Source organism: Cebus imitator, unplaced genomic scaffold, assembly GCF_001604975.1.
Source record: "Cebus imitator isolate Cc_AM_T3 unplaced genomic scaffold, Cebus_imitator-1.0 Scaffold2, whole genome shotgun sequence".
NCBI lineage: Eukaryota > Metazoa > Chordata > Mammalia > Primates > Cebidae > Cebus > Cebus imitator.
The window spans coordinates 13379755-13402841 of NW_016107317.1; the positions used below are offsets into that span (position 1 = coordinate 13379755).

Genomic DNA, 23087 nt, shown 5'->3' on the forward strand with positions numbered 1-23087 from the left:
CTCAATTACAAATCAAACAAAATTTTATTAATGATTATTATTGTTATATTTTTAGAGACAGGATCTCACTCTGTTGCTTAGACTGAAGTGGTAGCACGATCATAGCTCACTGTAACCTTGGGCTCCTGGAGTCAGGAATGATCCTCCTGCCTCAGTCTCCCAAGTAGCTAGTTCCACAGGCAAGTGCCACTATGTCTAATTAATTAATTTTTTTTTTTTTTTTGGTAGAAACAGAGGTCTCACTGTGTGGCCCAAGCTGGTCTCAAACTCCTGCCTATGTGATTTTTCTACCTTTGGCCATCAAAGCACTGGGATCAGGGACCACTTATGAAATTTCTCTGACATACCATTTAACTTACCTATTACCTCCATGAAGCTCAGAGAAATTGCATAATTCATTCTGGATTAGCATCAAGTAAGACTAAAATCTCTTTGGTTTCATATTTCATACTTTTTAAAGAATTCCGTAAGTGATAGCTCTAATTATCAATGTGAGGAAATAGTTTGAATTAAATGGCATAGATTAGCTTATTCATGACATTTTCATTAGCAGAGTCGGAAGAAAGAAGAGAGATAATGTGAATATCATAACATTTACAGCTCAGTTTAACAAAAAGACATTTGGAGTCAGAAAGGATTTGTAGAAATCCAGCTTAGTTATTAGATACTGTATGACAACATAGCATCTATCTTCTATGAAATGAGGAAAATGATACTTTTAATTGAACATTGTAAAGATAATAATGATATAGAATACACTTCCCACACACCTTGTCATTTATTTAAAAAATGAAAAAAAAAAAAAAATCCCGAGCCCCATTCTTAACATAGTATTTCGAAAAGTTAGAGGAAGCTGAAAATCAAATGCTTGATTGTAAATACTGCCCTGAGTGACAAACATTCAGTGATGGAAATGAAATATCAAATTTTCTCTGTAGTCAGCAATGAGATCTTCAATTAAACAGATGCAGTTCTATTGTCTGTTATTTGTAGGAGATAAGGTATGGCTCCTAATGTGAAGAAGCATTCAGAGCTGCAATGTAATTAAAATGACTCAATTGTAATGTACTGAAGGTAACCACTAAATAGACAGGTGTGGGTAAAGTCCATTTTTGTTTTGTTGAGAATAACAGTATACTTAGCTTAGGAAAAAAATCCCACCAGAAGTCTTTAATTCTCTGATGAATGAAATGTCACTTGTGAGAAAAGGGTACAAAAGAAGGGGAGTGATTGTGGAAGAATTACTATCACCAAACTGGGTGATTTCCTTGGGATATGTAATATTAAACTCTCTTTTCTTGAACAAGATTGTTCCACATTGTTGGTGAACAACAGATGGCCAAGTATATGACATAAAAGTGAAGAAGTATGCCTTCAGAGGTCAGAGTGCAGAATTTCCATTGTTGAGAACTCAGAAGAGGAAGGGCAATCAGGAACCAAATTAAAAGTGTTTTCCACTGTGGTTGTGAAGATTTACCCATGTATTCCTTTCCTTTTTTTTCCTAATATTCTTTCTCTCCCCTGGTTGGATTTCAAGACAATCTGACTAGTCCCCTTTGCTTTCATACTGTATATAGAGAAGAGTAATTATGTAACCTGCAAATCAAACAGGTGGATTTGGGAAATGAGAAGTAGTACTAAAATAATTGCTTTCAGCTGCCGCTGAGGTGTATTTAATTTAACAGACACCTGGGGACAACTGGATTCAGAGCCACAATAATTGTTGAGGAGGATAATTGTGGATACATGGGGTTATATGCATATTATAAATAAAGGGTGTATGAATACTGTGGAACTAACAGCAAAATCTCCCACAGGCAGGGCGGATCCAAGTTTTGTGGGTCTTGACGTTCATATAATTTTGGAGGGCTCTTGATACAAAATTAAGTACAAAAATGAATATTAGAAAAAAAAATCAACCACAATAAGTTACTAAAACTTTGGAGACTCAGATCCTTTACCTAAATTTCTTTCCGCAATTGCCACAAGTGCTTGCGTGCAAACTCGGCTTCCTCGCCCACCTATGTCACTCCTCAACTCCCAGCAACTCTCAACACACACAGGGGCCCTTGCAAGTGAGGCTCGGACACAGCTTCCTTGGTAGTATCCTCTGCCTACAAGAACTTCCGTTGTAGCTTATTTTATTTTGTTTGAGAAGCCTAAAAGTACCGTGAAACATAAAATACAAACTTACTATCTGATGCTTGTCATTTCATCTAAGAGCTCCAAATCCTAAGGCACCTTTCACATACGCGGGCGCTTGCATTTCTCTGGGTTTCATAGGTTCGGGGTTGGTGCCCCGCCGGGCCTCAGGGCTACTCAGCAAGTTGCGCGCCCACTGGGGCGGCGGGAGGGAACCGCACTCTGCCTGAGGCTGGGTGGGGAAGGGAGGCGGATGCGCGCGGGAGGTTGAGCGGCGGCCGCGCCTCCAGCTGATTGGCCGGGTTCAGCCCCTAGGGGCGGGCTCTCCCCGGCCCTCGCCGGCCCTGGGTGGGCTTTTACGTTGGCACCGTTCCTGCTTAGGTCGAGTAGCTTCCCCGCGCCGACCTGAACCTGAGGAGAGAGCTTCTGAGGGCGGTGAGGGCGCAGAAAGGGAGCGAGGCTACAGTGCAATGAAGCAGCGGCTTAGCGAGCGAAGACAGGCGGTTTGGCTAGACGAGTCGGCCCGGGGCCCTCGCTGCTGTTTCCCAGGCTGCTGAGGCGCGGAGAGCGGCGGGCGAGAGGAAGAAGAGGGATCCGAGCGTGAGGGAAGCCAGCTCAGCGGCCGGCGGCTCCGGTGGGCCTCCCCCAGCGGAGTCCCCTGGGTGGAACCATGCGGGTGGCCAAGTGGCTGGCGGGGCTGCTCTACCATGTCTCGCTCTTCATCACCAGGTCTTGGGAAGTTCACTTCCACCCCAGACAAGGTAAAGTCACCGCTGGACGCCTTCAGCGGCGACCTATGGGCGCAGGGCCCGAGTGGGACAGGAGGGCAGAGGGGACGAGCGGCTCAGCCCATTTGGGAACGCTGGCCCTGGAGGAGCTCCCGGGACTCTCAGACCGGTCAGCCGGAGAGGTCGCGACTGCGCCGGGTTTCGAGGAATCGCGCGCGCCTGGGACGCATCGCACTCCTGGGACCAGGCGGCGGGGGCGCGTGGGACAGGGGGGCGCGTGCACCCGGAGGGAAGGAGACGGCGGCTGGGGAGGTGAGGAGGTACTGGGGAAGGAGGTGGGTTGCTTAGGGCCGTTAGTGGTAGGGTCTTTGCTTGGGGAGGGTAGGGCAAATAGGGGGTGTGGGAAAGCAGAACACGAACAGTCCCAGTGCACGTGTGTGTGTGTGTGCGTGCGCACCAGCATGTGTGCATTTGTCATGCCCCTAGCTGTACTGGGACCTGGGACCTTTAGCGGGGACGTTTGGTGGAAGATGTTTGGGGATGGGCAATGAGGAACGCATGGGAGCTCACTGGTCCTGTCGCTGTGGTTGCAGAAGCCCTGGTGAGGACACTGGCCTCCTACGAAGTAGTGATCCCTGAGCGGGTCAATGAGTTTGGAGAAGTGTTCCCTCAGAGCCACCACTTCAGCCGGAAGAAACGCAGCTCCGAGGCGCTGGAGCCCACGCCGTTCAGGACCCACTATCGCCTCACTGCCTACGGGCACCTTTTCCAGCTGAACCTGACCGCGGATGCATCCTTTCTGGCCGCCGGCTACACCGAGGTGCACTTGGGAGCCCCGGAGCGCGGGGCCTGGGAGAGCGGCGCAGGGTCCTCAGACCTGCGCCATTGCTTCTACAGCGGCCAGGTCAACTTTCAGGAGGATCTCAAGGCCGTCGTCAGCTTATGTGGAGGCCTGGTAAGCGTCCTTGGTTCCTTTGGCATTTTTCTCGGGATCCAGGCAAGGACTGCATTCAGGGAACATGACCTCGGGTTTTGAAGTTGGTGGTTGATGACCCTAGAGTTCAGGGTGGGCCACCAGAAGGATTAACACCAAGCCAGAGGCAATTCCTTCGGAAGCCTCTCTACCAGGATGAGCAGGTCTCTGCCTGCTGGGCAAAACCCACCCTCCGTGCAACGCTGAAAGAGCATCTTTCTTGAAAGTGTCAGACGCTGGAGTGGTGATCAGGGATTGGCCTGTGGGACCACTGTTAAAAGGGGAGTGTGTGGTTTCCAGCTGGAGGGCAGGCTGTTTAACTCAGATGTACCCTTTCATGGTCCTATTGAGGCACAATCCCCTGGATTTACTTATATAACTTTGTTTATGGAATTTGATAGAAGGAAAGGATAATGAATATACATAAAATGAAAAGACTCCCGCTGGCAAAGTCTGAATAGGTAAAGTTTGTTTTGTTGATGGTATGGGGATGGCCTGTGAAGTAGAGTAGCTAAGAAGTTGAATCTGTTTAAAATGCATCAAACTTGGAAACTGTCTATCTACAAAGATCTATTGGTTTTGTCTATTATATTTTTGTGTTGATGATGGGTATACACAATCCAGATAACTACACCAACTATAATGTGATACAGTATCATTTTATTGATAACAAACCACAATGTCTGTGGAAATGATACAATCATACTTGAAGGAAATGTTCAGTATCAGAGGTCAGTGAAAATAAAGATGTAACTTTTTGCCATACAAGTTCATGGAACCCAGGGTAAAGACAGTTGTTTTAAAACATATAGAGCCTCACTTCTTTGGTAACTCCTCTGACAAATTCATATTCAAGAAAAAACAAGAACTAGGAATTTGGTTACAGGATTTCACAGTTCCTAAGTATCTAGCTTTTGTTTAGCAGATACACACTTACACAAAAGATACCTTTAGAAAGGTGTTCAAAGATATTTTTAGAACATCAACCCTGTTTATTCTTTGATTAAATAAAAAGTTGATAACATTTCTCTCCAGTTCAAATGTAATACTCCTTTGACTTAATTGATTTAAGATGTCTTCTTGGATGTAAGCTCTTTTGCAAGCCATTATCTTGAGTTATTTTTTACATGAAATACCTAGAACTATTTCCTTTCTTTCATCCATGTAAAATACTTGCAACATCGCAATGGCAGAATCACACTCTAATATTTACATAGCTACCTATACTTCAAAGGACAAAAATATTCTCTAAAACCTTTCTAAAATAATGTTTGGTTTGTCTGGAAAATTCTAGATTTGCTATCACAAGTTTGTCATGGTCAATACATTTTCTCATGGGAAAGCATTCCAGATGGGTAGGCATTATTGGGAAAGATGCTCATGCTCATTTTGATTCATAAAGTTGATGTAGTTCAAATTATTATTCAGCATGCTTTTTAAATTTTTTTTTTAATTTTTTGTGGGTACATAGTAGATACGTATATTTATGATTAATTTTTTTTGAATTCAGAAAGCAGTTAAAAACATTTTTGAGTCATAGCCGGAGTTCTTCCTTTCTAGCCACTGTGTCAGTTTGGATACAATTGCCTAAGTCATCCTCATGCATAATTTTTTGTTTATTACCTAGTTCATTTTATTAACATATCTTAAAATTAATATTGAGTAGTATTTTTATAATGTTAGGTGTGAAGATTTATTATTTCCTCATTTATGTGGGTAATTTAATGTATTATACAAGATATTATGTGTAAGTTAATCAGCAATGTTTGTCTTGTTTAGCAATGTACTTATTAATCAAATATGAAATCAATCATTTATGTTATATAAATTTTATAATAAAACATTCAGAACAAAATTAATTTAGTTGAGGGATTACTAGAAATTACAAATAAAATGATTTGTTCTGAATGTTTTTTTACTAAATTTTTATAGAGGAAAAATCTCCTATAGGAGTCACACTTTCAATGGCAAGTGTATAATCCCATTATCATGCATTATTAATCTGAAATATTTATGTACTTTGCTTTTGATTAATTTATCAATATTATCAGCAGTTGTTGATTTAACATTTAAACACTTATTTTCATATCTCTATAACTCAGCTTTATTTTACATAATTTCTTTGTATTTGTATAAGGCTAAATTGAGTACAACAATCATTGTAGAGAATGAAATTTTCTAGTAACATTGCCAATAACTAGAGGCACCAAGATCTACATTTTTTTCAGTAGTATGATCATAACTAATTATGTCTAAATTACTGAAGAGATTAGTGACTTGTTAAAATTTCTCATTTTTATGTTAACACTAGAACAGATATTAGCTACCTATTTATGATTATATATATTTATTTCTATCCTGACTCTAAGATTAAATTTGTTTGGATTAGTAGTTTCATTAAACAATAGAACCTGGTAGATTTTAGAATCCATTTGTAATTATACCAGATTTCTCTTTTAGTCTCAGATAAGCCTTTAGTCTTTACATCTAGGTAAATTGTAGTATCCGAAGTCTGGACAAGCTGAGTTTTTGAGGATGGATGTTGATACAAAGCTTGGGAATTCAATAATGCTAACCTTACAACCCTGCTCCTACTTGCTTCCTAATTTATCTCTGTCACCTTGTGTACTTGACATCTGGCTTTGGCCTCTGTCAGTCCATTAAACATTAAGGTTGAAGTTTGCTGAAGGATTCTCAGAGCCAGTCTTATTAATTTAGAGATGTTCTCTTCTTTTTCTAGTTGCCTTTAGCTTTACTTTAGTTTTACTTTTAATCAATAAAGGATGTCGTATTTTATCAAATGCTTTTCTTGAATATATTGAAATGAGCGTGCCATCTCATTTTTTTTCTGCGAATGGGTATTGTTTTATACATTGGTGGATTTAAGCATACATTGACCATTGATGGAAACTGATTATATACAGGGTCATAACACGTTATGAGGTCTTTGAATTGTTTGAGAGAGGAGTGAAGAAATTTTACAGTCCTTCAACCCCTCAAGTGTCTGGTGATGTCCTTTGTGCCATAGTTTCTTTGTATTTTTCTATTACCAGAAGCTGATTTCTGGGCCTGAGATCTTATGGCCTTTTTTCTGCTTGCTCAGTGAGAGCTCACTGGTCTTGACTTATCCTCCCCTGGACTCTCACTAGTGCTGTATATCCCTCTGAATTCTGGCTGTAACATCCACTTGATTTCTTTTCTCAGTGATTCATTGTGCAGCTTTCAAATACAAAGTACTGCTGCATTGCCCTCTCCAGGTAAACTGGTTTGGTGATGCTATTGCTATTCTTGCAGACTCATCTAAAGGCTTCATTCAAGCCCTCTCTGGCATTTGAGAGTCAAGAGGGACTCAGTTCCTCTCTTTGTCAAACTCTTCTATGCCTCTAAATTTGTGTGTAGGGAACCCTTTCAGAGGGTTCCTTTCTTGAATCCTACATAGTCAGCATCTTGGAACACCCCTTTTGGCAGTATTTAAACAATATAATACGCCTTCTGTTTCTGGGATATTCTTCTTTAAACCCCCAGTGGAGAATTTAATGTGCGTACATCTTACCATCTGTTTTCTTTGCCTTCATTGCCCTTTATTCCCCAGTATCTACTGAGTTCCCTTTTCACATCTCATTTAATTGGCCTATGGGCTTTCCATCTTCCCAACCGAAATAAACTCTCCCCTTCCCTTCTCTGGTGGCGGCTGGAAAATGTGGCTTTTAGAGAAAAAGAATGAAAAACAAATCAAAAGAATATTTTCAAAATATCTCTCTACAACCATTTGTTGAAGCTGACACCCCAACATATTTATTGATTTTGATTAGTTGCTAGTGTTGAATTAACCCCAAGCATGTGAACTAATACTTTCTTTTAATTTCTATATGGTTAAATTTCCCCCACTTTTAGAAGTTTTGGTATTTTTGTGTTTTTCTCTGAATGATAAGTAGTATTGTTTAAGTTTTTTCCTAAGTGTTTTGAAAAACCAGAAGAATCTAAGAATGTGGCAGAGGTTTTCTTTGTTTAACATGTATATAATTCTTGCTTTTCTAATCTTCTCTATAATTTTTATTTTCCATAAGTATATTTATTCATCCCATGATTCAAACATTTCTGAACAAAGATTTTTCATTTCCCAAATCTGTAAAAGGTATAAAAATGGAACTGATTCATAAAATTATCTATAAGTAATGTAATGGCTAATTAAACTCTTTGTGTTTAATTCATTGATAGCATGTATGGTTACCAGACCTTAATATCCCTATATTCCACTCTGAACTTCTTCTTTATGGTCATATTATTTATCAACTCATAATGTTGATAAATACTCTTGCCAAAGTATTTAGAGATCAGTATTTAATAAGTTGGCATATACTTGTCAGGATAGAATGTGCAAATTTTGCACAGCCTATTTCTGATAATCCCTTGTGCTTCTGGTAGCCCTTTTATCATATTGCATAGGGTGTTCACATCTTCCCAAGGCCCCCAGGGATTAACTTAACTGCCTGGAAAGTTAATCTCACTATTTCTTGGTGGGATTTGAGGCAATGCAGTCTTTTGGGTTGAAGGAAACAGTTTCCAGATGTCATAAAACCAGACATTGCATGTGACTTATACAGTATTCTCACGGAGTATCTTGTAGTGGCTATGTGTACTTTTGAAGTTTCTCACATGAACCATTCTGCAACATGTCAAGCACTGCCTCTTTGATGACTGATTATTGAATTACTCTAGTAACTTCTTGTTCAGACAGGAAATAAAAATATGGAAACGATAGTGTTTTTACTTTTTTTTGGGTGTATTCTAGCAAAATTTTAGTTTTATAATTTTCTAAACTTTCTACTTTCCCAGAACTAATATAGCCTTGGATTATTATACATGCCATTCTGTATTCATATTTTTTCTTATTGGGAAAACTGATAAGAACCTCTTTTGGTTATTCATGTACTTGCTCCAATACTAATCAAACAACAGTATGGAAAATTCCCTATGCTGTTCTTTTAACTTTCTAGTGTCCAGGTCCTTCAAGAAGCAGATGCAAAGATAAGATTTTATGTAAGGGAAGTGTCTATGTTAGAGAAACTAAGAGGAGAGCTGGGAGAGCTATGTACGTCCAAAACAGGTGAAAAATAAAAGAGGATGAGAATGTTGGGGAATAGCATCGTAGGGTGCTGAGCAGTCCAAGCAAGGCTGAGCAAAGCCATCCTTGAACCAGACTTGGCCAGAAGAAGAGTCCCATGCCTCTCAAGAATAAGCCTGCCATAGTGTCCCTGCCATACTCAGTTACTGACAGGGAGTAGACCTTGGGAGTTATGGCCAGGGTGTGAACACTGTGATGGATTTCAAAGTGCCTTTGCTAAAGTGCGTAGCATAAAAAGTGGTATGTAAACTTTTTTTACAAAAAAAGGAACAGATAATGAAGGAGTAATTAGACTTGTGAGGCCTCTGTTGGGCAAGACTTCTCAACTGGACTTTGAGGAATGAATAAACATGTGGATGTGAAAATTCAAGGGCTTCTTGTGGATCTGTGCAGTTGAAAAATAGGGTAGATTGGGTAGTGAGGGTTTAAGGCCAAGGTTGGAATCAGGTTGTAAAGGTCCTGAAATACATTGCAAAGGAGCGAGGGCTTGAACAGTATGTGGTAGGTTTGTTCAATGTGTCAGGAGGCACATCTCCTCTTATGCAACGTTGTGTAGCATACAGGAGAGGCAGTGAGTCACTGAGAAGACCACTGTTGTAGTCTACTACCCTACTGTGAGTAAGGAAGAGAGGCTACTTAAATAAATGTGGTTGCAGTGGGGAAGGAGAAGAGTGGGTACCTGTGGAAGGTATGCTACTACAGACCAGTACTTCTCAACTGGGAGCAGTTTTGTCTCCCAGAAGACATTTGGCAATGTCTGGGGACAATTTTAGTTGTCGCAACTGTGAGTCTATTGAGGAGAGCATGCTACTAGCAAAGCATGGGTAGAGGCCAGTAACATCCTGCAATACACAACACAGCCTCCTACAAAAAAGATTTATCAAACTGTCCATAGTGCTGAAGCGGAGCATCCTTGCAGGAGACTCCTTAGAATTTTGGAGCATTAGCAAAGGAGACCAAAATGGTATTAATGACTCTGGCTTAAATGACTGAGTAATCTTGTGGATATTAACCAAAAAAGACAACGACAGAGGAAAAGGTGACAAGAAAGGTAATTATTCTGGAGACACTTGTTTGAATCACAGATTCACTCTAATCCTCATAATTGCTTGAATTTATATTTGCTCTTCTCTCTGTGTTGAAAGTCCTTTCCCTCAACCTCATACCTATCCTTTCTGATCCATTTTAGCCACTTTCCTTTTTCCCTGATCTTCTCTGGGCAAAATTGACCAGGCCTTCCTTGTTGCATCAGTTGATTTTTTATGCACATGTATTCTCATTACATGTTAAAGTTATTTGTCTGCATTTATATTTCATTTATAGAATTAGAAGGTAGAAATGATAGTCATACTTCTTTTAGCACCTAATATATAGAATTACTCAATACATTATGAATAAGATAAGCAGCTAACTTTTATTTATATATGCCAAATATTTAGCTAGCTCATCTGCATATCAGTCATTCGATGCAGGGAAATTATTTTGGCAATTTTAGTTAAAGTACTTGGTCATATTTAAGAAATTTTACATTGACTAAACCTTTTCAGGTGATACGTAAGTTAATAGTGTTCTATTTATTACTTCATTCATTTGAGCTCACATCACACCCTTTTGTGGCTTTATTTCTGTTGCAATTATTGTAATTATAGTTTCTATGAAATATATTTAAGCTGTCTAACTCATACTAATATGCAGAGAAAGAAATACTTTATTCATTTATTTCAACAATTACTTATCAGTCATTTATTATGTAACAGCCACTATTAGGTTTTGGTGGTACAGGTATGTGTTTTCTATTGGAAAAGTATTATATTTATTAATTACAAATATGTTTTTGAGCTATATAACTAATTTATAACTATAGTAAGAGCATAGAAAAAGTATACTGGCTCTTGACTTTCTCAGCCCAAAGGTGACACAAACCAATTTTATGTACATTCTATTGAGGAGAACTAGTTGCCTGGTTCTACCTAGATGTAAAGAGGCTGTAAAATGAGGGGCATTGATTTTTTGTAGGAGAAAGGAAGGAACATCCATATTGGTGATTACCAATAGTCTTTACCAGAGGCTGCCCTTCTGTTCACCAAACAGATCACACATCAGACATACTCATCCTGTCTATAAGGAGAAAACTCAAAGTTTCCACAGGGGCATTGCCTCTTGCTCAATGTCCAGGATCTCTGGATAATGCTGTCTTCTCCATAAAGTCAAGATTTGGCTCTTTGTAGCTTGGAAAAATATGAATTAAAAAGATAAATTATTTTTAGCTACCAGCCAAGTATACAGCATGACCAGCATGACTACAACCCTAATCTCAACGTGCTGTAGAAAAAGAAAAGGATACACCTAGTAGTCACGGATATTTAGCGATTTTGACTCCTGAAGAGGAATTGCGGATACTCACTACTCTGGAAGGAGGGAAACTCCTTGATTACTTTTCTTCCTTTTTTCCTTTGAGACAAGATCTTGCTCTGTTACCTAGGATGGAGTGCAGTGGCATGATGGCATGATAATAACTCACTGCAGCCTTGAACTTTTCTGCTCAAACACATCTTCTGATTCAGCCGCCCAAGTGGCTGGAGACTGCAGGCACAAGCCACCACACCTGACTAGTTTTTTTGTTGTTGTTTTTTAATTTTTAGTAGAGATGGTCTCTCCTTATGTTGACCAGGCTGGCCTTGAACTCCTGGCCTCAAGTAGTATTCCTGCTTGGACTCCCAAAGTGTTGGGATTACAGGCATGAACCACAGTGCTCAGCCCTTGGTTTTGGCTGGGGTTCTTGAACCTCAATTGCCCAGGTCCTTGCTTCTGCCTTCTGAAAGGCTCTTGTCCATCTTCCACCATGGTCACATCTAAAATGGGGTCTCAGGAGGATGTTGTCTTGAGGGATCTTCAAGAATGCTGGAGTAATTCTGAAAGCCTATAGGTTATTTTACAATGAACTCAGTCAAAGGCTTTTTCAGTCCAGGCTAGTGTTTTCTTTGACAGTATAGTCCTTCTAAAACTTAATTGGCTTCTGATAGCAGATCAAGTTTTGTTAATTGCTTCAAGTTAGTTTTCTGTGACAGTTGCCAAAGCCTAAAAGGCATTTGTTTTAAATTTGTGAATGCCAAGAAGTTATTACAAGGAAAAACTAAATTTTGAATTCTCATATTACTGGTAAACCAAATAAAATTCCAACTGTACTAAAGTAAAAGAAAATGACAATATATTGCAATTTTCAGATAGGGAAAAAATACAAAGGAAGATATAACAAATGAAAAAAAAATCAATGGCTTTGCCCAAATAATAATTGAAGAGTACCATGTAAAAATAATTGTAAATAAGTTTAAAAGTAAACTAGGAAAATACATGCTACAAATATTACAGGTGGTCTGGCATATGTATGCCATATGTCCCTATAGATATAATATTTATCTTTGTGTTTGTTTTAAAGTAATATTGCTTTCGAACATTTTGGCAATGTATCACTTGTATGTTTCCATTATAGACCTACAAAATAGTTTTTAATGATTTCTTATTATTTTAAATTTCTCATTATTATGATTTTTGATTTTATATTTTCATGGATATTTTGATGACAGGTTGGGAGAGGCTGTCTAAGGACCACTACCCAGACCCACAAGAACATGGCCATTTCTTTGATAGTTCTCTCCTCTTTTTAATTAGTTCATATGCCTTCATAACACCTTAGTGCCCATACGAACGAGAAATATTACAGAATTTACTCCATGTTATCAAGGCTGCTGGGGGACACTTTTTGAACTTGTGTCTTTTAGCTACATAAATCTTGGGTAGATGAGTCTAGAGTCTTTGTTTTATTTTCTTGATTTGAACAGCCCAGGACTTGGTAAGAGACCAGTCCCTTTTTAAAAAGTAAGGTACCAGCAATGTATTTATTTCTTTTTTATTATTTCACTTTTATACTAAGATCTGGAATTGTCTCAGAATGTGGAAGGTAAATAATACTGCTAGAGAAGAGAAGAATAATTTGTCTTTAAGAAAAAAAAAAAAAACCCTTACAATGAATTTTCTGTTTTATGTATCTGGAGATAATTCATGTGTTTTCTTCATATCATTGATTCATTCATTTATTCAATGTGTGTTTGTGTATAATACACTATTTCCTAGGCATGACTAATGGTGTTACAAGCAGAAACTCTCAGAGAGAGAAAGCTTTTTACATTTTTACTTATCCGCAAATAAAAATTAATCTCAGAGTTTATATTTGTGGTAACATTTATACTCTGCCAGTGGTAAAAACAGTGGCTATTAATTTGTGTTTTTAGTGGAGAATATTATTCTTTCTGTTTCAAAATATGTTCAATTTCAAAACAATTATTGAGCTCCTATTATTAATATCACTTAAACATGTATTAACCTTTCTAGGAAATTGGGTAGATACAATTATTTCAATTTTTTTTTTTTTACAGATGATGGAACTGAGGGTCAAAGATATAAAGTAACTTACCTAAGATTCCATGAGCACTAACACAGAACTCATACCTAGGCTTTCTTCTTATATATCATCATACTGATTCATATGATATGATTTATGATTGAAGATGGAAAAACCAAGTATTTTAGTCAACACTTCAGTAGTATCTTATTTTCAAATGTTCTCCAGTTGATAGTTTAATGTGATAACTATAAATGATTTGGGAAAAGAGTTCAAAGGGTTTGTATTTTGTACTTGTTGTTATTATCCTTTAATGAAATCTGAGAGTACCTTATTGACTGTAGCAAAAGTACACGTGTTTGCTATGTATTTTGAAAAAAAATTATATGGATGAATGCCATGATACTGAAAAAAACATTTTAGAAAACAAATTATATGCAATCTTCTAAACATATAAAAATTTTGGCCTATGGGAATAAATTGGAGTCAGTTGTATAGTCACCTAACTGCCTTTCAAAACAGCTTGGCAAATAAAAGATTATTAAGTAATTAAGAAACTCCTACCCAAGTGAAAACTAGTTTCACTGCTTTTAATAGCCATTTAAAGAAATGTTGGGATTTGATTGGCATTTTTCATGAATCAAATTGCAGGGCCCATCTGCAGATGGGCATGTTGCTAAAAATATGGTATGATCTAAATACATTTCTATGAACCACCTGCTTTTTTAAGTCCTCCAATTCCTTGCTGGGTTCTTTCCAAGTTAAAAAAAATTAGAGTGCTTCCTTAGGAGCCTTTAGGCAAAGCCCTAATATTTTAATTATTTGAACATAAAGTCCACTGCAGTGGTGTTTGTTATAGAAAAATTGATGGAAGCAAAATACTTCTAAGTCATTCATTAGTAAATAAAAAGGACAAATGTTTGCCATTATTTTTGAACTTAGTGTTTTCAAACATACAAGCTTGTCATTTAAGTTACAAAGGCAATTTTTTAAAAGACTAGAGTGTTCTAGCACAACTTAAAAGTAGGTGCTATGGTCTGTAGATAGAACTATATTTTCTTCTTATATAGGAATGCAGATTGGACCAATGTGCAGTTTTATTGTCATGTTAAAATAGTACCTCCTAGTCAGAGTTTGATCCAAAAGGAGGTTAAAAAAAACCCTGTGGTCCTATTCACCAATAATAGACAAAAAGAGAGCCAAATCATGAATGAACTCCCATTCACAATTGCTACAAGGAGAATTAAATACCTAGGAATACAACTTACAAGGGTTGTGAAAGACCTCTTCAAGGAGAACTATACACCATTGCTCAAGGAAATAAGAGATGACACAGACAAATCGAAAAACATTCCATGCTCATGGATAGGAAGAATCAATATTGTGAAAATAGCCATACTTCCCAAAGTAATTTATAGATTCATTGCTATCCCCATCAAGCTACCACTGACTTTCTTCAGAGAATTAGAAAAAACCTACTTTAAACTTTATTTGGAACCAAAAAGAGCCCACATAGCCAAGATAATCCTAAGCAAAAAGAACAAAGCTGGAGGCATCATGCTACCTGATTTCAAACTATACTACAAGTATACAGTAACCAGAACAGCATGATACTTGTCCCAAACAGATATATAGATCAGTGGAACAGAACAGAGGCCTCTGAAATAACATCACACATCTACAACCATCTGATCTTTGACAAACCTGACAAAAACAAGCAATGGGGAAAGGATTTCCTATTTAATAAATGGTGTTGGGAAAACTGGCTAACCGTATGCAGAAAACTGAAACTGCACCCCTTCCTTATGCCTTATGCAAAAAGTAACTTAAGATGGATTAAAGACTTAAACATAAGACCTAAATCCATAAAAAACCTAGAGGAAAACCTAGGCAATACCATTCAGGACATAGCATGGGCAAAGATTTAATGACTAAAACACCAAAAGCAATTGCAACAAAAACCAAAATAGACAAATAGGATCTAATTAAACTAAAGAGCTGCACAGCAAAAGAATCTATCATCAGAGTGAACAGGCAACCTTCAGAATGGGAGAAAATTCTTGCAATCTGTCTATCTGACAAAGGGCTAATATCTAGAACCTACAAAGAACTTAAATTTGCAAGAAAAAAACAACCCTATCAACAAGTGGGCGAAGGATGTGAACAGACACTTCTCAAAAGATGACATTTATGCAGCCAACAAACATATGAAAAAAAGCTCATCATCACTGATCATTAGAGAAATGCAAATCAAAACCACAGTGAGATATCTCATGCCAGTTAGAACAGTGATCATTAAAAAATCAGGAAACAACAGATGCTGGAGATGATGTGGAGAAAGAGGAACACTTTTACACTGTTGATGGGAGTGTAAATTAGTTAAACCAGTGTGGAAGACAGTATGATGATTCCTGAAAGATCCAGAATCAGAAATACCATTTGACCAAGCAATCCCATTATAGCGTATATACCCAAAGGATTATAAATCATTCTACTATAAAGGCACATGCCCATGTATGTTTATTGCAACACTATTCACAGTAGCAAAGACTTGGAACCAACCCAAATGCCCATCAATGATAGACTGGATAAAGAAAATATGGCACATATATACCATGGAATACTATGCAGCCATAAAAAGAATGAGTTTATATCCTTTGCAGGGACATGAATTAAGCTGGAAACCATCATTCTCAGTAAACTAACAGAAGAATAGATAACCAAACACCCTATGTTGAACAGTGAGAACACATGGACACAGGGAGAGGAACATCACACACTGGGGCCTGTTAGGGAGTGGGGGGCTAGGGGAGGTATAGCATTAGGAGAAATACCTAATATAGATGATGGATTGATGGGTGCAGCAAACCATCATGGCATGTGTATACCTATGTAACAAACCTGCACATTCTGCACATGTACCCCAGAACTTAAAGTACAATAATAATATAAACAATCTGTGGTGAATATTAATGTTTTCAATATTGCTTGAAGACAGTGTGATGCTATTTAAAGTGGCTTTGTAAGTACATTTAGTTTAGAGTAAACAAGCTGCCTCATGTCTATTAGTATCCTTTGTCAAGACACTATCACATTTCCCCTCTTCAGCATGCTTTTTAAAAAAGGCAGAAAGGGATTTTCCATGGATCCATGTACTCAGGATTCAAAAACAGCATCTTTGTTACTTCTTATAAGTAAGGGCAAAATTAGTTTTCTAGAAAGGCAGAGAATACTGGAGTATTGGTGTTTGTTGAAAGTAAGTGATTTGTAGTTATCTTTGGAAAATATACACTGGTAGGATTTGTGAAATATGTCAGGGTATTGGCCCTAGAAATGCATCCAAGAAATAGATAAGAATTCTTAATATATATACCTTTGCCTTTTGTTTTATAGACTATAATTTCAGTGCTTTATAGTCAGTGTGTCTGATGGAATTTCATTAATTTTTAAACTATTTAAAAATGTGTAATCCTAATATATTGGAATATATGTTATATAACGGTGTTTAAACATCTTACTTTCAAGAATTGAAAGAAAACCATCATATAACTAAATCTCAGACATGTCTCAAGAGTAGCATAACTTAAGAATGTTCATTTAAAAAATTAAAGAATTACTAAAGGGTATAGGAAGAGAAAAAAAGGAGGTACTTCACCGTGTTTGTTACAAAAATGTTCATTTCTGCAGCTATGTATGGAGTGTTGCTGTGTTTCAGGCAATGTTTTAGATGTTGGACCTGTGAAAATGGTAAAGATTTTCTTACCTTTAAGGAGATTTCAACGTACTAATAAGTATCAGTGTAAAGAGAACTTTATGGCTACAATTGCCATCATCATTTAAATGGTTTTAAGTGATTGTTCAGTTAAAATAGTGATTTAAAATATATGTTATTTCAAACTATTAAACTACTACAAGAAAACATTGGGTAAAGTGTTCAGGACATTGGTCTAGGAAAAAATTTTTGAGCAATACCCCACAAGCACAGGCAACCAAAGCAAAAATGGAGAAATGAGATCACATCAAGTTAAAAAGCTTCTGCACAGCAAAGGATACAATCAACAAAGTGAAGGGACATCCCACAGAATGGGAGAAATATTTTCAAACTACCCATTTGCCAAAGAATTAATAAGCAGAATATATAAGGAGTTCGAACAACTCTATAGGAAAAAAATTGAATAATTTGATCAAGAAATGGGCAAAAGATTTGAACAAACTTTCTTAAAAGAAGACAAATGGCAAATAGGCATGTGAAAAGATGTTCAACATCACTGATCATCAGAGAAATGCAAATCAAAACTACAATGAGATATCATCTCATCCCAGTTAAAATGGCTTATATCCAAAAGACAGGCAATAGCAAATGCTGGTGAGAATGTGTAGAAAAGGGAACCCTTGTGCATTGTAATGGAAATGTATATTAGTGCAACCACCCTGGAGAATAGTTTAGAGGGGTCTCAGAAAACTAAAAGTAGAGCTGCCATATGATTCAGCAATCCCACTGCTGGGATTGGAAAGAAAGGAAATCAGGATATTCAAGAGATATCTGTACTCCTGTGTTTGTCGCACCGCTATTTACAATAGCCAAGATTTGGAAGCAACCTAAGTGTTCATCAACAGATGAATGGATAAAGGAAATGTGATCTATATACACAATGGAGTACTATTCAGCCATAAAAAAGAATGAGATCCAGTCATTTCTAAAGACATGGATGGAACTGGAAATCATTATGTTAAACGAAATAAGCCAGGCATATAAAGACGTACATTTCATGTTATTTGTAGGAATTAAAACCCAAAACAATTGAACTCATGGACCTAGAGAGTAGAAGGGATGGATTCAGAGGCTGGGAAGAATAGTGAGAGGGTTGAATGGGTGAGGGGAGGTGGGATGGTTAATGGGTATACAAAAATGGTTTAAGACCTATTTGCTGGTACAACAGTACTATATTAATAATAATTTAATTGTATATTTTAAAATAAATAATATAATTGGATTGTTTGTAACTCAGAAAATAAATGCTTTAGGAGATGGATATTCCATTCCCCATGATGTGCTTATTTCACATTGTATGCCTATATCAACACATCTCATGTACCCCATAACTATATACACCTAGTATGTACCCACAAAAATTAAAAATAAAAATAAGGGCAGGGCATAGTGGCTCATGCCTGTAATCCCAGCACTTTAGGAGGCTAGGTGGGCAGACCACTTGAGCTCAGGAGTTCAGGGCCAGCCTGGGCAATATGGTGAAATCCCATCTCTACCAAAAATACAAAAGAAAAAAAAATTCACCAGGTATGGGAGGCTGAGGTGGGAGGATCACTTGAGCCTGGGAAGTGGAGGTTGGATTTAGTCGAGATTGTGCCACTGCATTTCATCCTTGTAACAATAAATAGATGAAAAATAAATAAATACATGAAAAATAAAATATGCTTTTTATTTGCAATGGAATTTAAAACAATGATTTCAAAGGTACCTCTGTATTATTTTAAGATATTTGTAATTAAGAAATGGAAATGAAGTCTCATTCACTAAAACTGTGTTTATTGTACTATCTGTAATTCAGTAATTAATTTGTGAATTGGTTCTTCACAGAAACATGCCTTTCTATGTGGAAAAGTGCAAAGTTTTAAATGTAGGTAAATATATTTGTGAGATTCTGAGGTGTGAGGAGTGCCTTTTTCTGTCAAGCATACTTGGTGCCACTGGCTTCTGCCTGTCTGATGTCATCTGCTACTCTGTATCTCCTAGCTGGCACAGCTACAGCCTCACTGTTCTGTCACTTTATATGCCAAGACTTTTTCATCTCTAGCTCTTTCAGTCACTGTTTGCAATATTCACTTCTATGTGGAATGTCCTCCCAGAATTTTCCATGACTATCTCCTGATTATTCTAGCCTCAGCCTTACTGTCCTCTCTCCTTGCCTTATTTTATTTTTTATTGCATGTATTGCATATTCTATTATATTTTTATTTATTGTCTGCCTTTTTTTCCATAGGAATATAAATTCTTTGAAGGCAGGGATTTTGTCAGGTTCATCTCTGTATCTTTAGCCCCTAGAACTATTCTTGGCACATAGTAGGTGTCCATTAAATATTAGTTGACTAGTTCATAGAGTTTATCAAAGTTGATAATAATTTGCATGGTGTAATGAGTTAAGGCATGAATTGTGAAGCCAAAGTATTTGGGGCCACATCTTGATCCTGCCACTTACTAGGTATGAGCCTTGGACAAGGGACTTAACCTCTCCGTTCCTCATTTGTTTCCCCTGTAAAGTGGGGATAATAATATAATTTACTTTAAATAATTATTAGGTTGAAATGAATTGTATATTTCTATAATATATATATATATATATAAATGAATATATATGTGTATATATATATAAATGAATAATGTCTGATCTCTGTATTGGAATTAGCTATTAATATTATAAATACCTCCTCTGGATGACTTACCCTCTGACTTACCCCATCTGACTCTAGAGAGGGATCTATCTATATAAATTGACCATTTAAGGGCTTCTTTCCAACAAAGCACAAGCCCTTGTTACTTCATACCTTGATGGCTAAACACCTCCCTTCACTAGTCTTCCCTTAGTTGTACAGTTGTTCAGTCTTACAGTTATTGCTTTGACTCTGCTCCTCCTCCCACTTTTATTTAAATTCTCTATCCTTAGAATCTCAGTGCACCTAAAATATTAATAAAATATAAAATAAACCATTTATATTGAAATGTAGTTATGAAGATATTCAAAATATTTATGTATATTTTATTAGCACCTTAAATAAGATCTAATGGCAGACTAATAACTACCTTAATTTTGAAGTGCTGATAAGCATAAACAGTATTTTTAGATATTTCAAACATCATCACGTGATGAAGATATCTGTGCTGCCTATTGACAATCTTACTGGAATTTGTAGCCTACATTCAAATTTAGCATTTCTTTCATGAAGGAGTTTTAGATTAATTATAATTAGATTAATGATAATAAGGATGTAATTTTTTTCTCTACCAAGTTTGTGGGCTTTTCTGACAAAAATCCCTGCAAGTAAGAGTCTTTATATGCTAGGTCTAGCCTACATTTTCAAATTTATGCCCTACTTTTGCTTAACATAAACTGAGCTTGCAAAGATAGGAAATAATAGCTTTCATAGTTTAACAAGTATTTACTGCTTACCACTTGTACCTAGGTCTCAGTCTATTAAGCAGTAGAAATTTAGAGATAGGTCTCTGCTTAGTTGAAGCCTTCTGTCTATGGGGAAGAATAGTTTTAAATAGCAAACAGATACATAAATGCAACATATGATAAATGTGCTAAAGAAGTCAAGAAGATGTAATGCATTTTTAGGAGTAGTGGTGGGTATGTGGTTGCCTAGATAACTGGTCAAGGAAAAACTTTCTGAGTAATTGTTGAGCTGAGACTTGAAGGATGAAATGAAGCCAGCCAGCCAGACTGAGTGTGATGAGGCAGAGGTAGAGGTGAAGGGTGGGAAGTAAGGAAACATTTTAGATAGAGGGACAGCATGTAGAAGTACGATGCCATGTCTAGTCCATCCAACATACACCCAGTTTCTCCCACTTCTGTCGGCACTTTTTAATAATCCTTCTAGAGTTTTTTCGTAGTAACCAGGCAAATAGAAATATTTAGTTTTGGGATTTCTTCCTGTATTATAGAAATAGTAGTGAAGCATACGTTCTGTTTTGTAATTTTTTTTTGTTTTGGCATAATGATGTGCATTGGAGTTCTTTCTATATTACTACACAGAATGTTTTTTTCTTTTTTTGTTTGTTTATAACCTCAAGGGATTCTATAACATAGTTGTGCCAAAGTTTATGTAAACAGACTTTATCAGTGGACTTTTGAATTGGTTCCAATATTTTGCTATTAAAAACAATGTTATGGTTAATAAATTTGTAAGTATGTAATTTCACACATGCAAATGTATAGTATATGTAGGATAAATTCTCAGAACGGTTAAAGGGCAAATACACTGTTAATGTGTTAGATACTGTTAAATTGCTTTTTGCATAGTGATTATACTGAGTTATATTTTTAACACTAATGTATCAAAGTACCTATTTTCCCACAGATCAAAACAACACAGGTTTTATTATTCATAGATTATTCTAAACACTTTTTCCATTTTGATGCTTTTGCCTATGCTATTCTTTGTACCTGGAATGCCTGTCACTTAGCTCGGCCTGTTAGAATACTATCCAGTCTTCATGACTTTATACATAAGAGTGAAGAGAGAAAAGTGAGCCATGGAAAGGAAATGTTTTATGATCAGTTGATGGCTCTTAGGTGAACAGACTCCTTGGTGTTTTGCTTCTGTCTGCTCTTTTAACCTGTGGTACTATGTATTTTTTCTTCTTGGTGACTGTTAGAAACAATTCGTTTTTGTTTCCTTTATTTTCAGACGGGAACATTTAAAGCACATGATGGTGAATATTTCTTAGAACCTATAATGAAGGCAGATGGGAGTGAAGATGAAGATAGTTACAACAAGCCACATCTTATATACAGACAAGAATTAAATAACTCTTTTCTGGAGTCTCTCAAGCATTGCGATGTGTCAGGTAAACTAGGAAATAAACTCTTTTCAGCTAAATAGTGATAATTAAAATCTTTTTATAGGTTATAATGTGTATATTTCCCTTCAATAATTTATTTTTAATTAATTTTTTAAAATTTAGAAATAAAAATTGTGTATGTTTAGAATGTACATGTTGTTTTGAAGTATGCCTACATTGTGGAATGGCTTAATCAAACTAATTAACATATGCATTAACTCACGTGCTTTTTTTTTTGTGATGAGAACACTTAAAATCTACTCTTAGTAGTTTTCAAGAATATAATACATTCTTATTAACTGAAGTCACCATGTACAGTACAGTAGCCTATTCCTCTTATCTAACTGAAATTTTATTCCCTTTGACCAACATCTTTCCTTCCCCCCACAACTGCAGCCTCTGGTAGCCACTATTACACTCTTTACATTTATGAGTTCAACTTTTTTAGATTCTACATATAAACGAGATTATATAATATTTCTTAAATATTGAAGGACATGATCTTTTAAACAATCTTTTCCCATGTATGGATGCTTTAGAGATTTTCTGTCTGTAGATAGCTTTTTTTGCAGTAAACTAAGTTTAAATCCCAAAAGTTTTTCAGTATGTGAGATTTGTAGCAAATAATCATAGAAAATTTTCACTTTAATCTGTTAGTCATATTAGTATTATGTCATATTTTTCAGTAGGATTTTAGATGAAAAAAAAAATCCCTGGACCTAAGTAACAATAACACATTGCTCAATTTTGCATGGTTTTAACTTTATATAAAATGGAAACATTGTATATAGTTTTCTGTGACTTATCCTTTTTGCTCAGCATTGTTTCTGGTGTTCACCTATTTTGGTACATGTAGGAGCAATTCATTTATTTTCATTGTTGTACAACATTTCATTGTTTGAGGTATCACAGTTCATATATCAATTTTCCTGTTGAGCTTTTGGGCTGTTTGCAGTTTTTTGCTGTTAGAAGCAATGCTGCTGTGAATATTCTTGTCCCCATCTCCTGTTTATGAGAGTTTCTCTAGGATATACACATAAATACTAGATAATTCTACAATGTTTTACAAAGCGATTTTTAAATCAATTTTGTAGTTTCACCAATCTATGAGTGAGGTATATTTTCATAATTTTTTT

The 23087-nt window shown here is 36.7% G+C and overlaps 1 protein-coding gene across 1 annotated transcript in view; it reads left to right on the forward strand.

Moving 5' to 3' along the window:
* The first annotated feature begins 2548 nt into the window (after nucleotides 1–2548).
* Nucleotides 2549–23087, forward strand: part of ADAMTS20 (ADAM metallopeptidase with thrombospondin type 1 motif 20) — a 211090-nt gene continuing 190551 nt past the window's right edge. Inside the window, exons 1-3 of the mRNA XM_017529893.2 lie at nucleotides 2549–2903; nucleotides 3464–3825; nucleotides 21798–21957. Of these exons, the coding sequence (XP_017385382.1) occupies nucleotides 2813–2903; nucleotides 3464–3825; nucleotides 21798–21957 (613 nt within the window). The 5' untranslated portion in view covers nucleotides 2549–2812. The remainder of the gene's footprint in view (nucleotides 2904–3463; nucleotides 3826–21797; nucleotides 21958–23087) is intronic.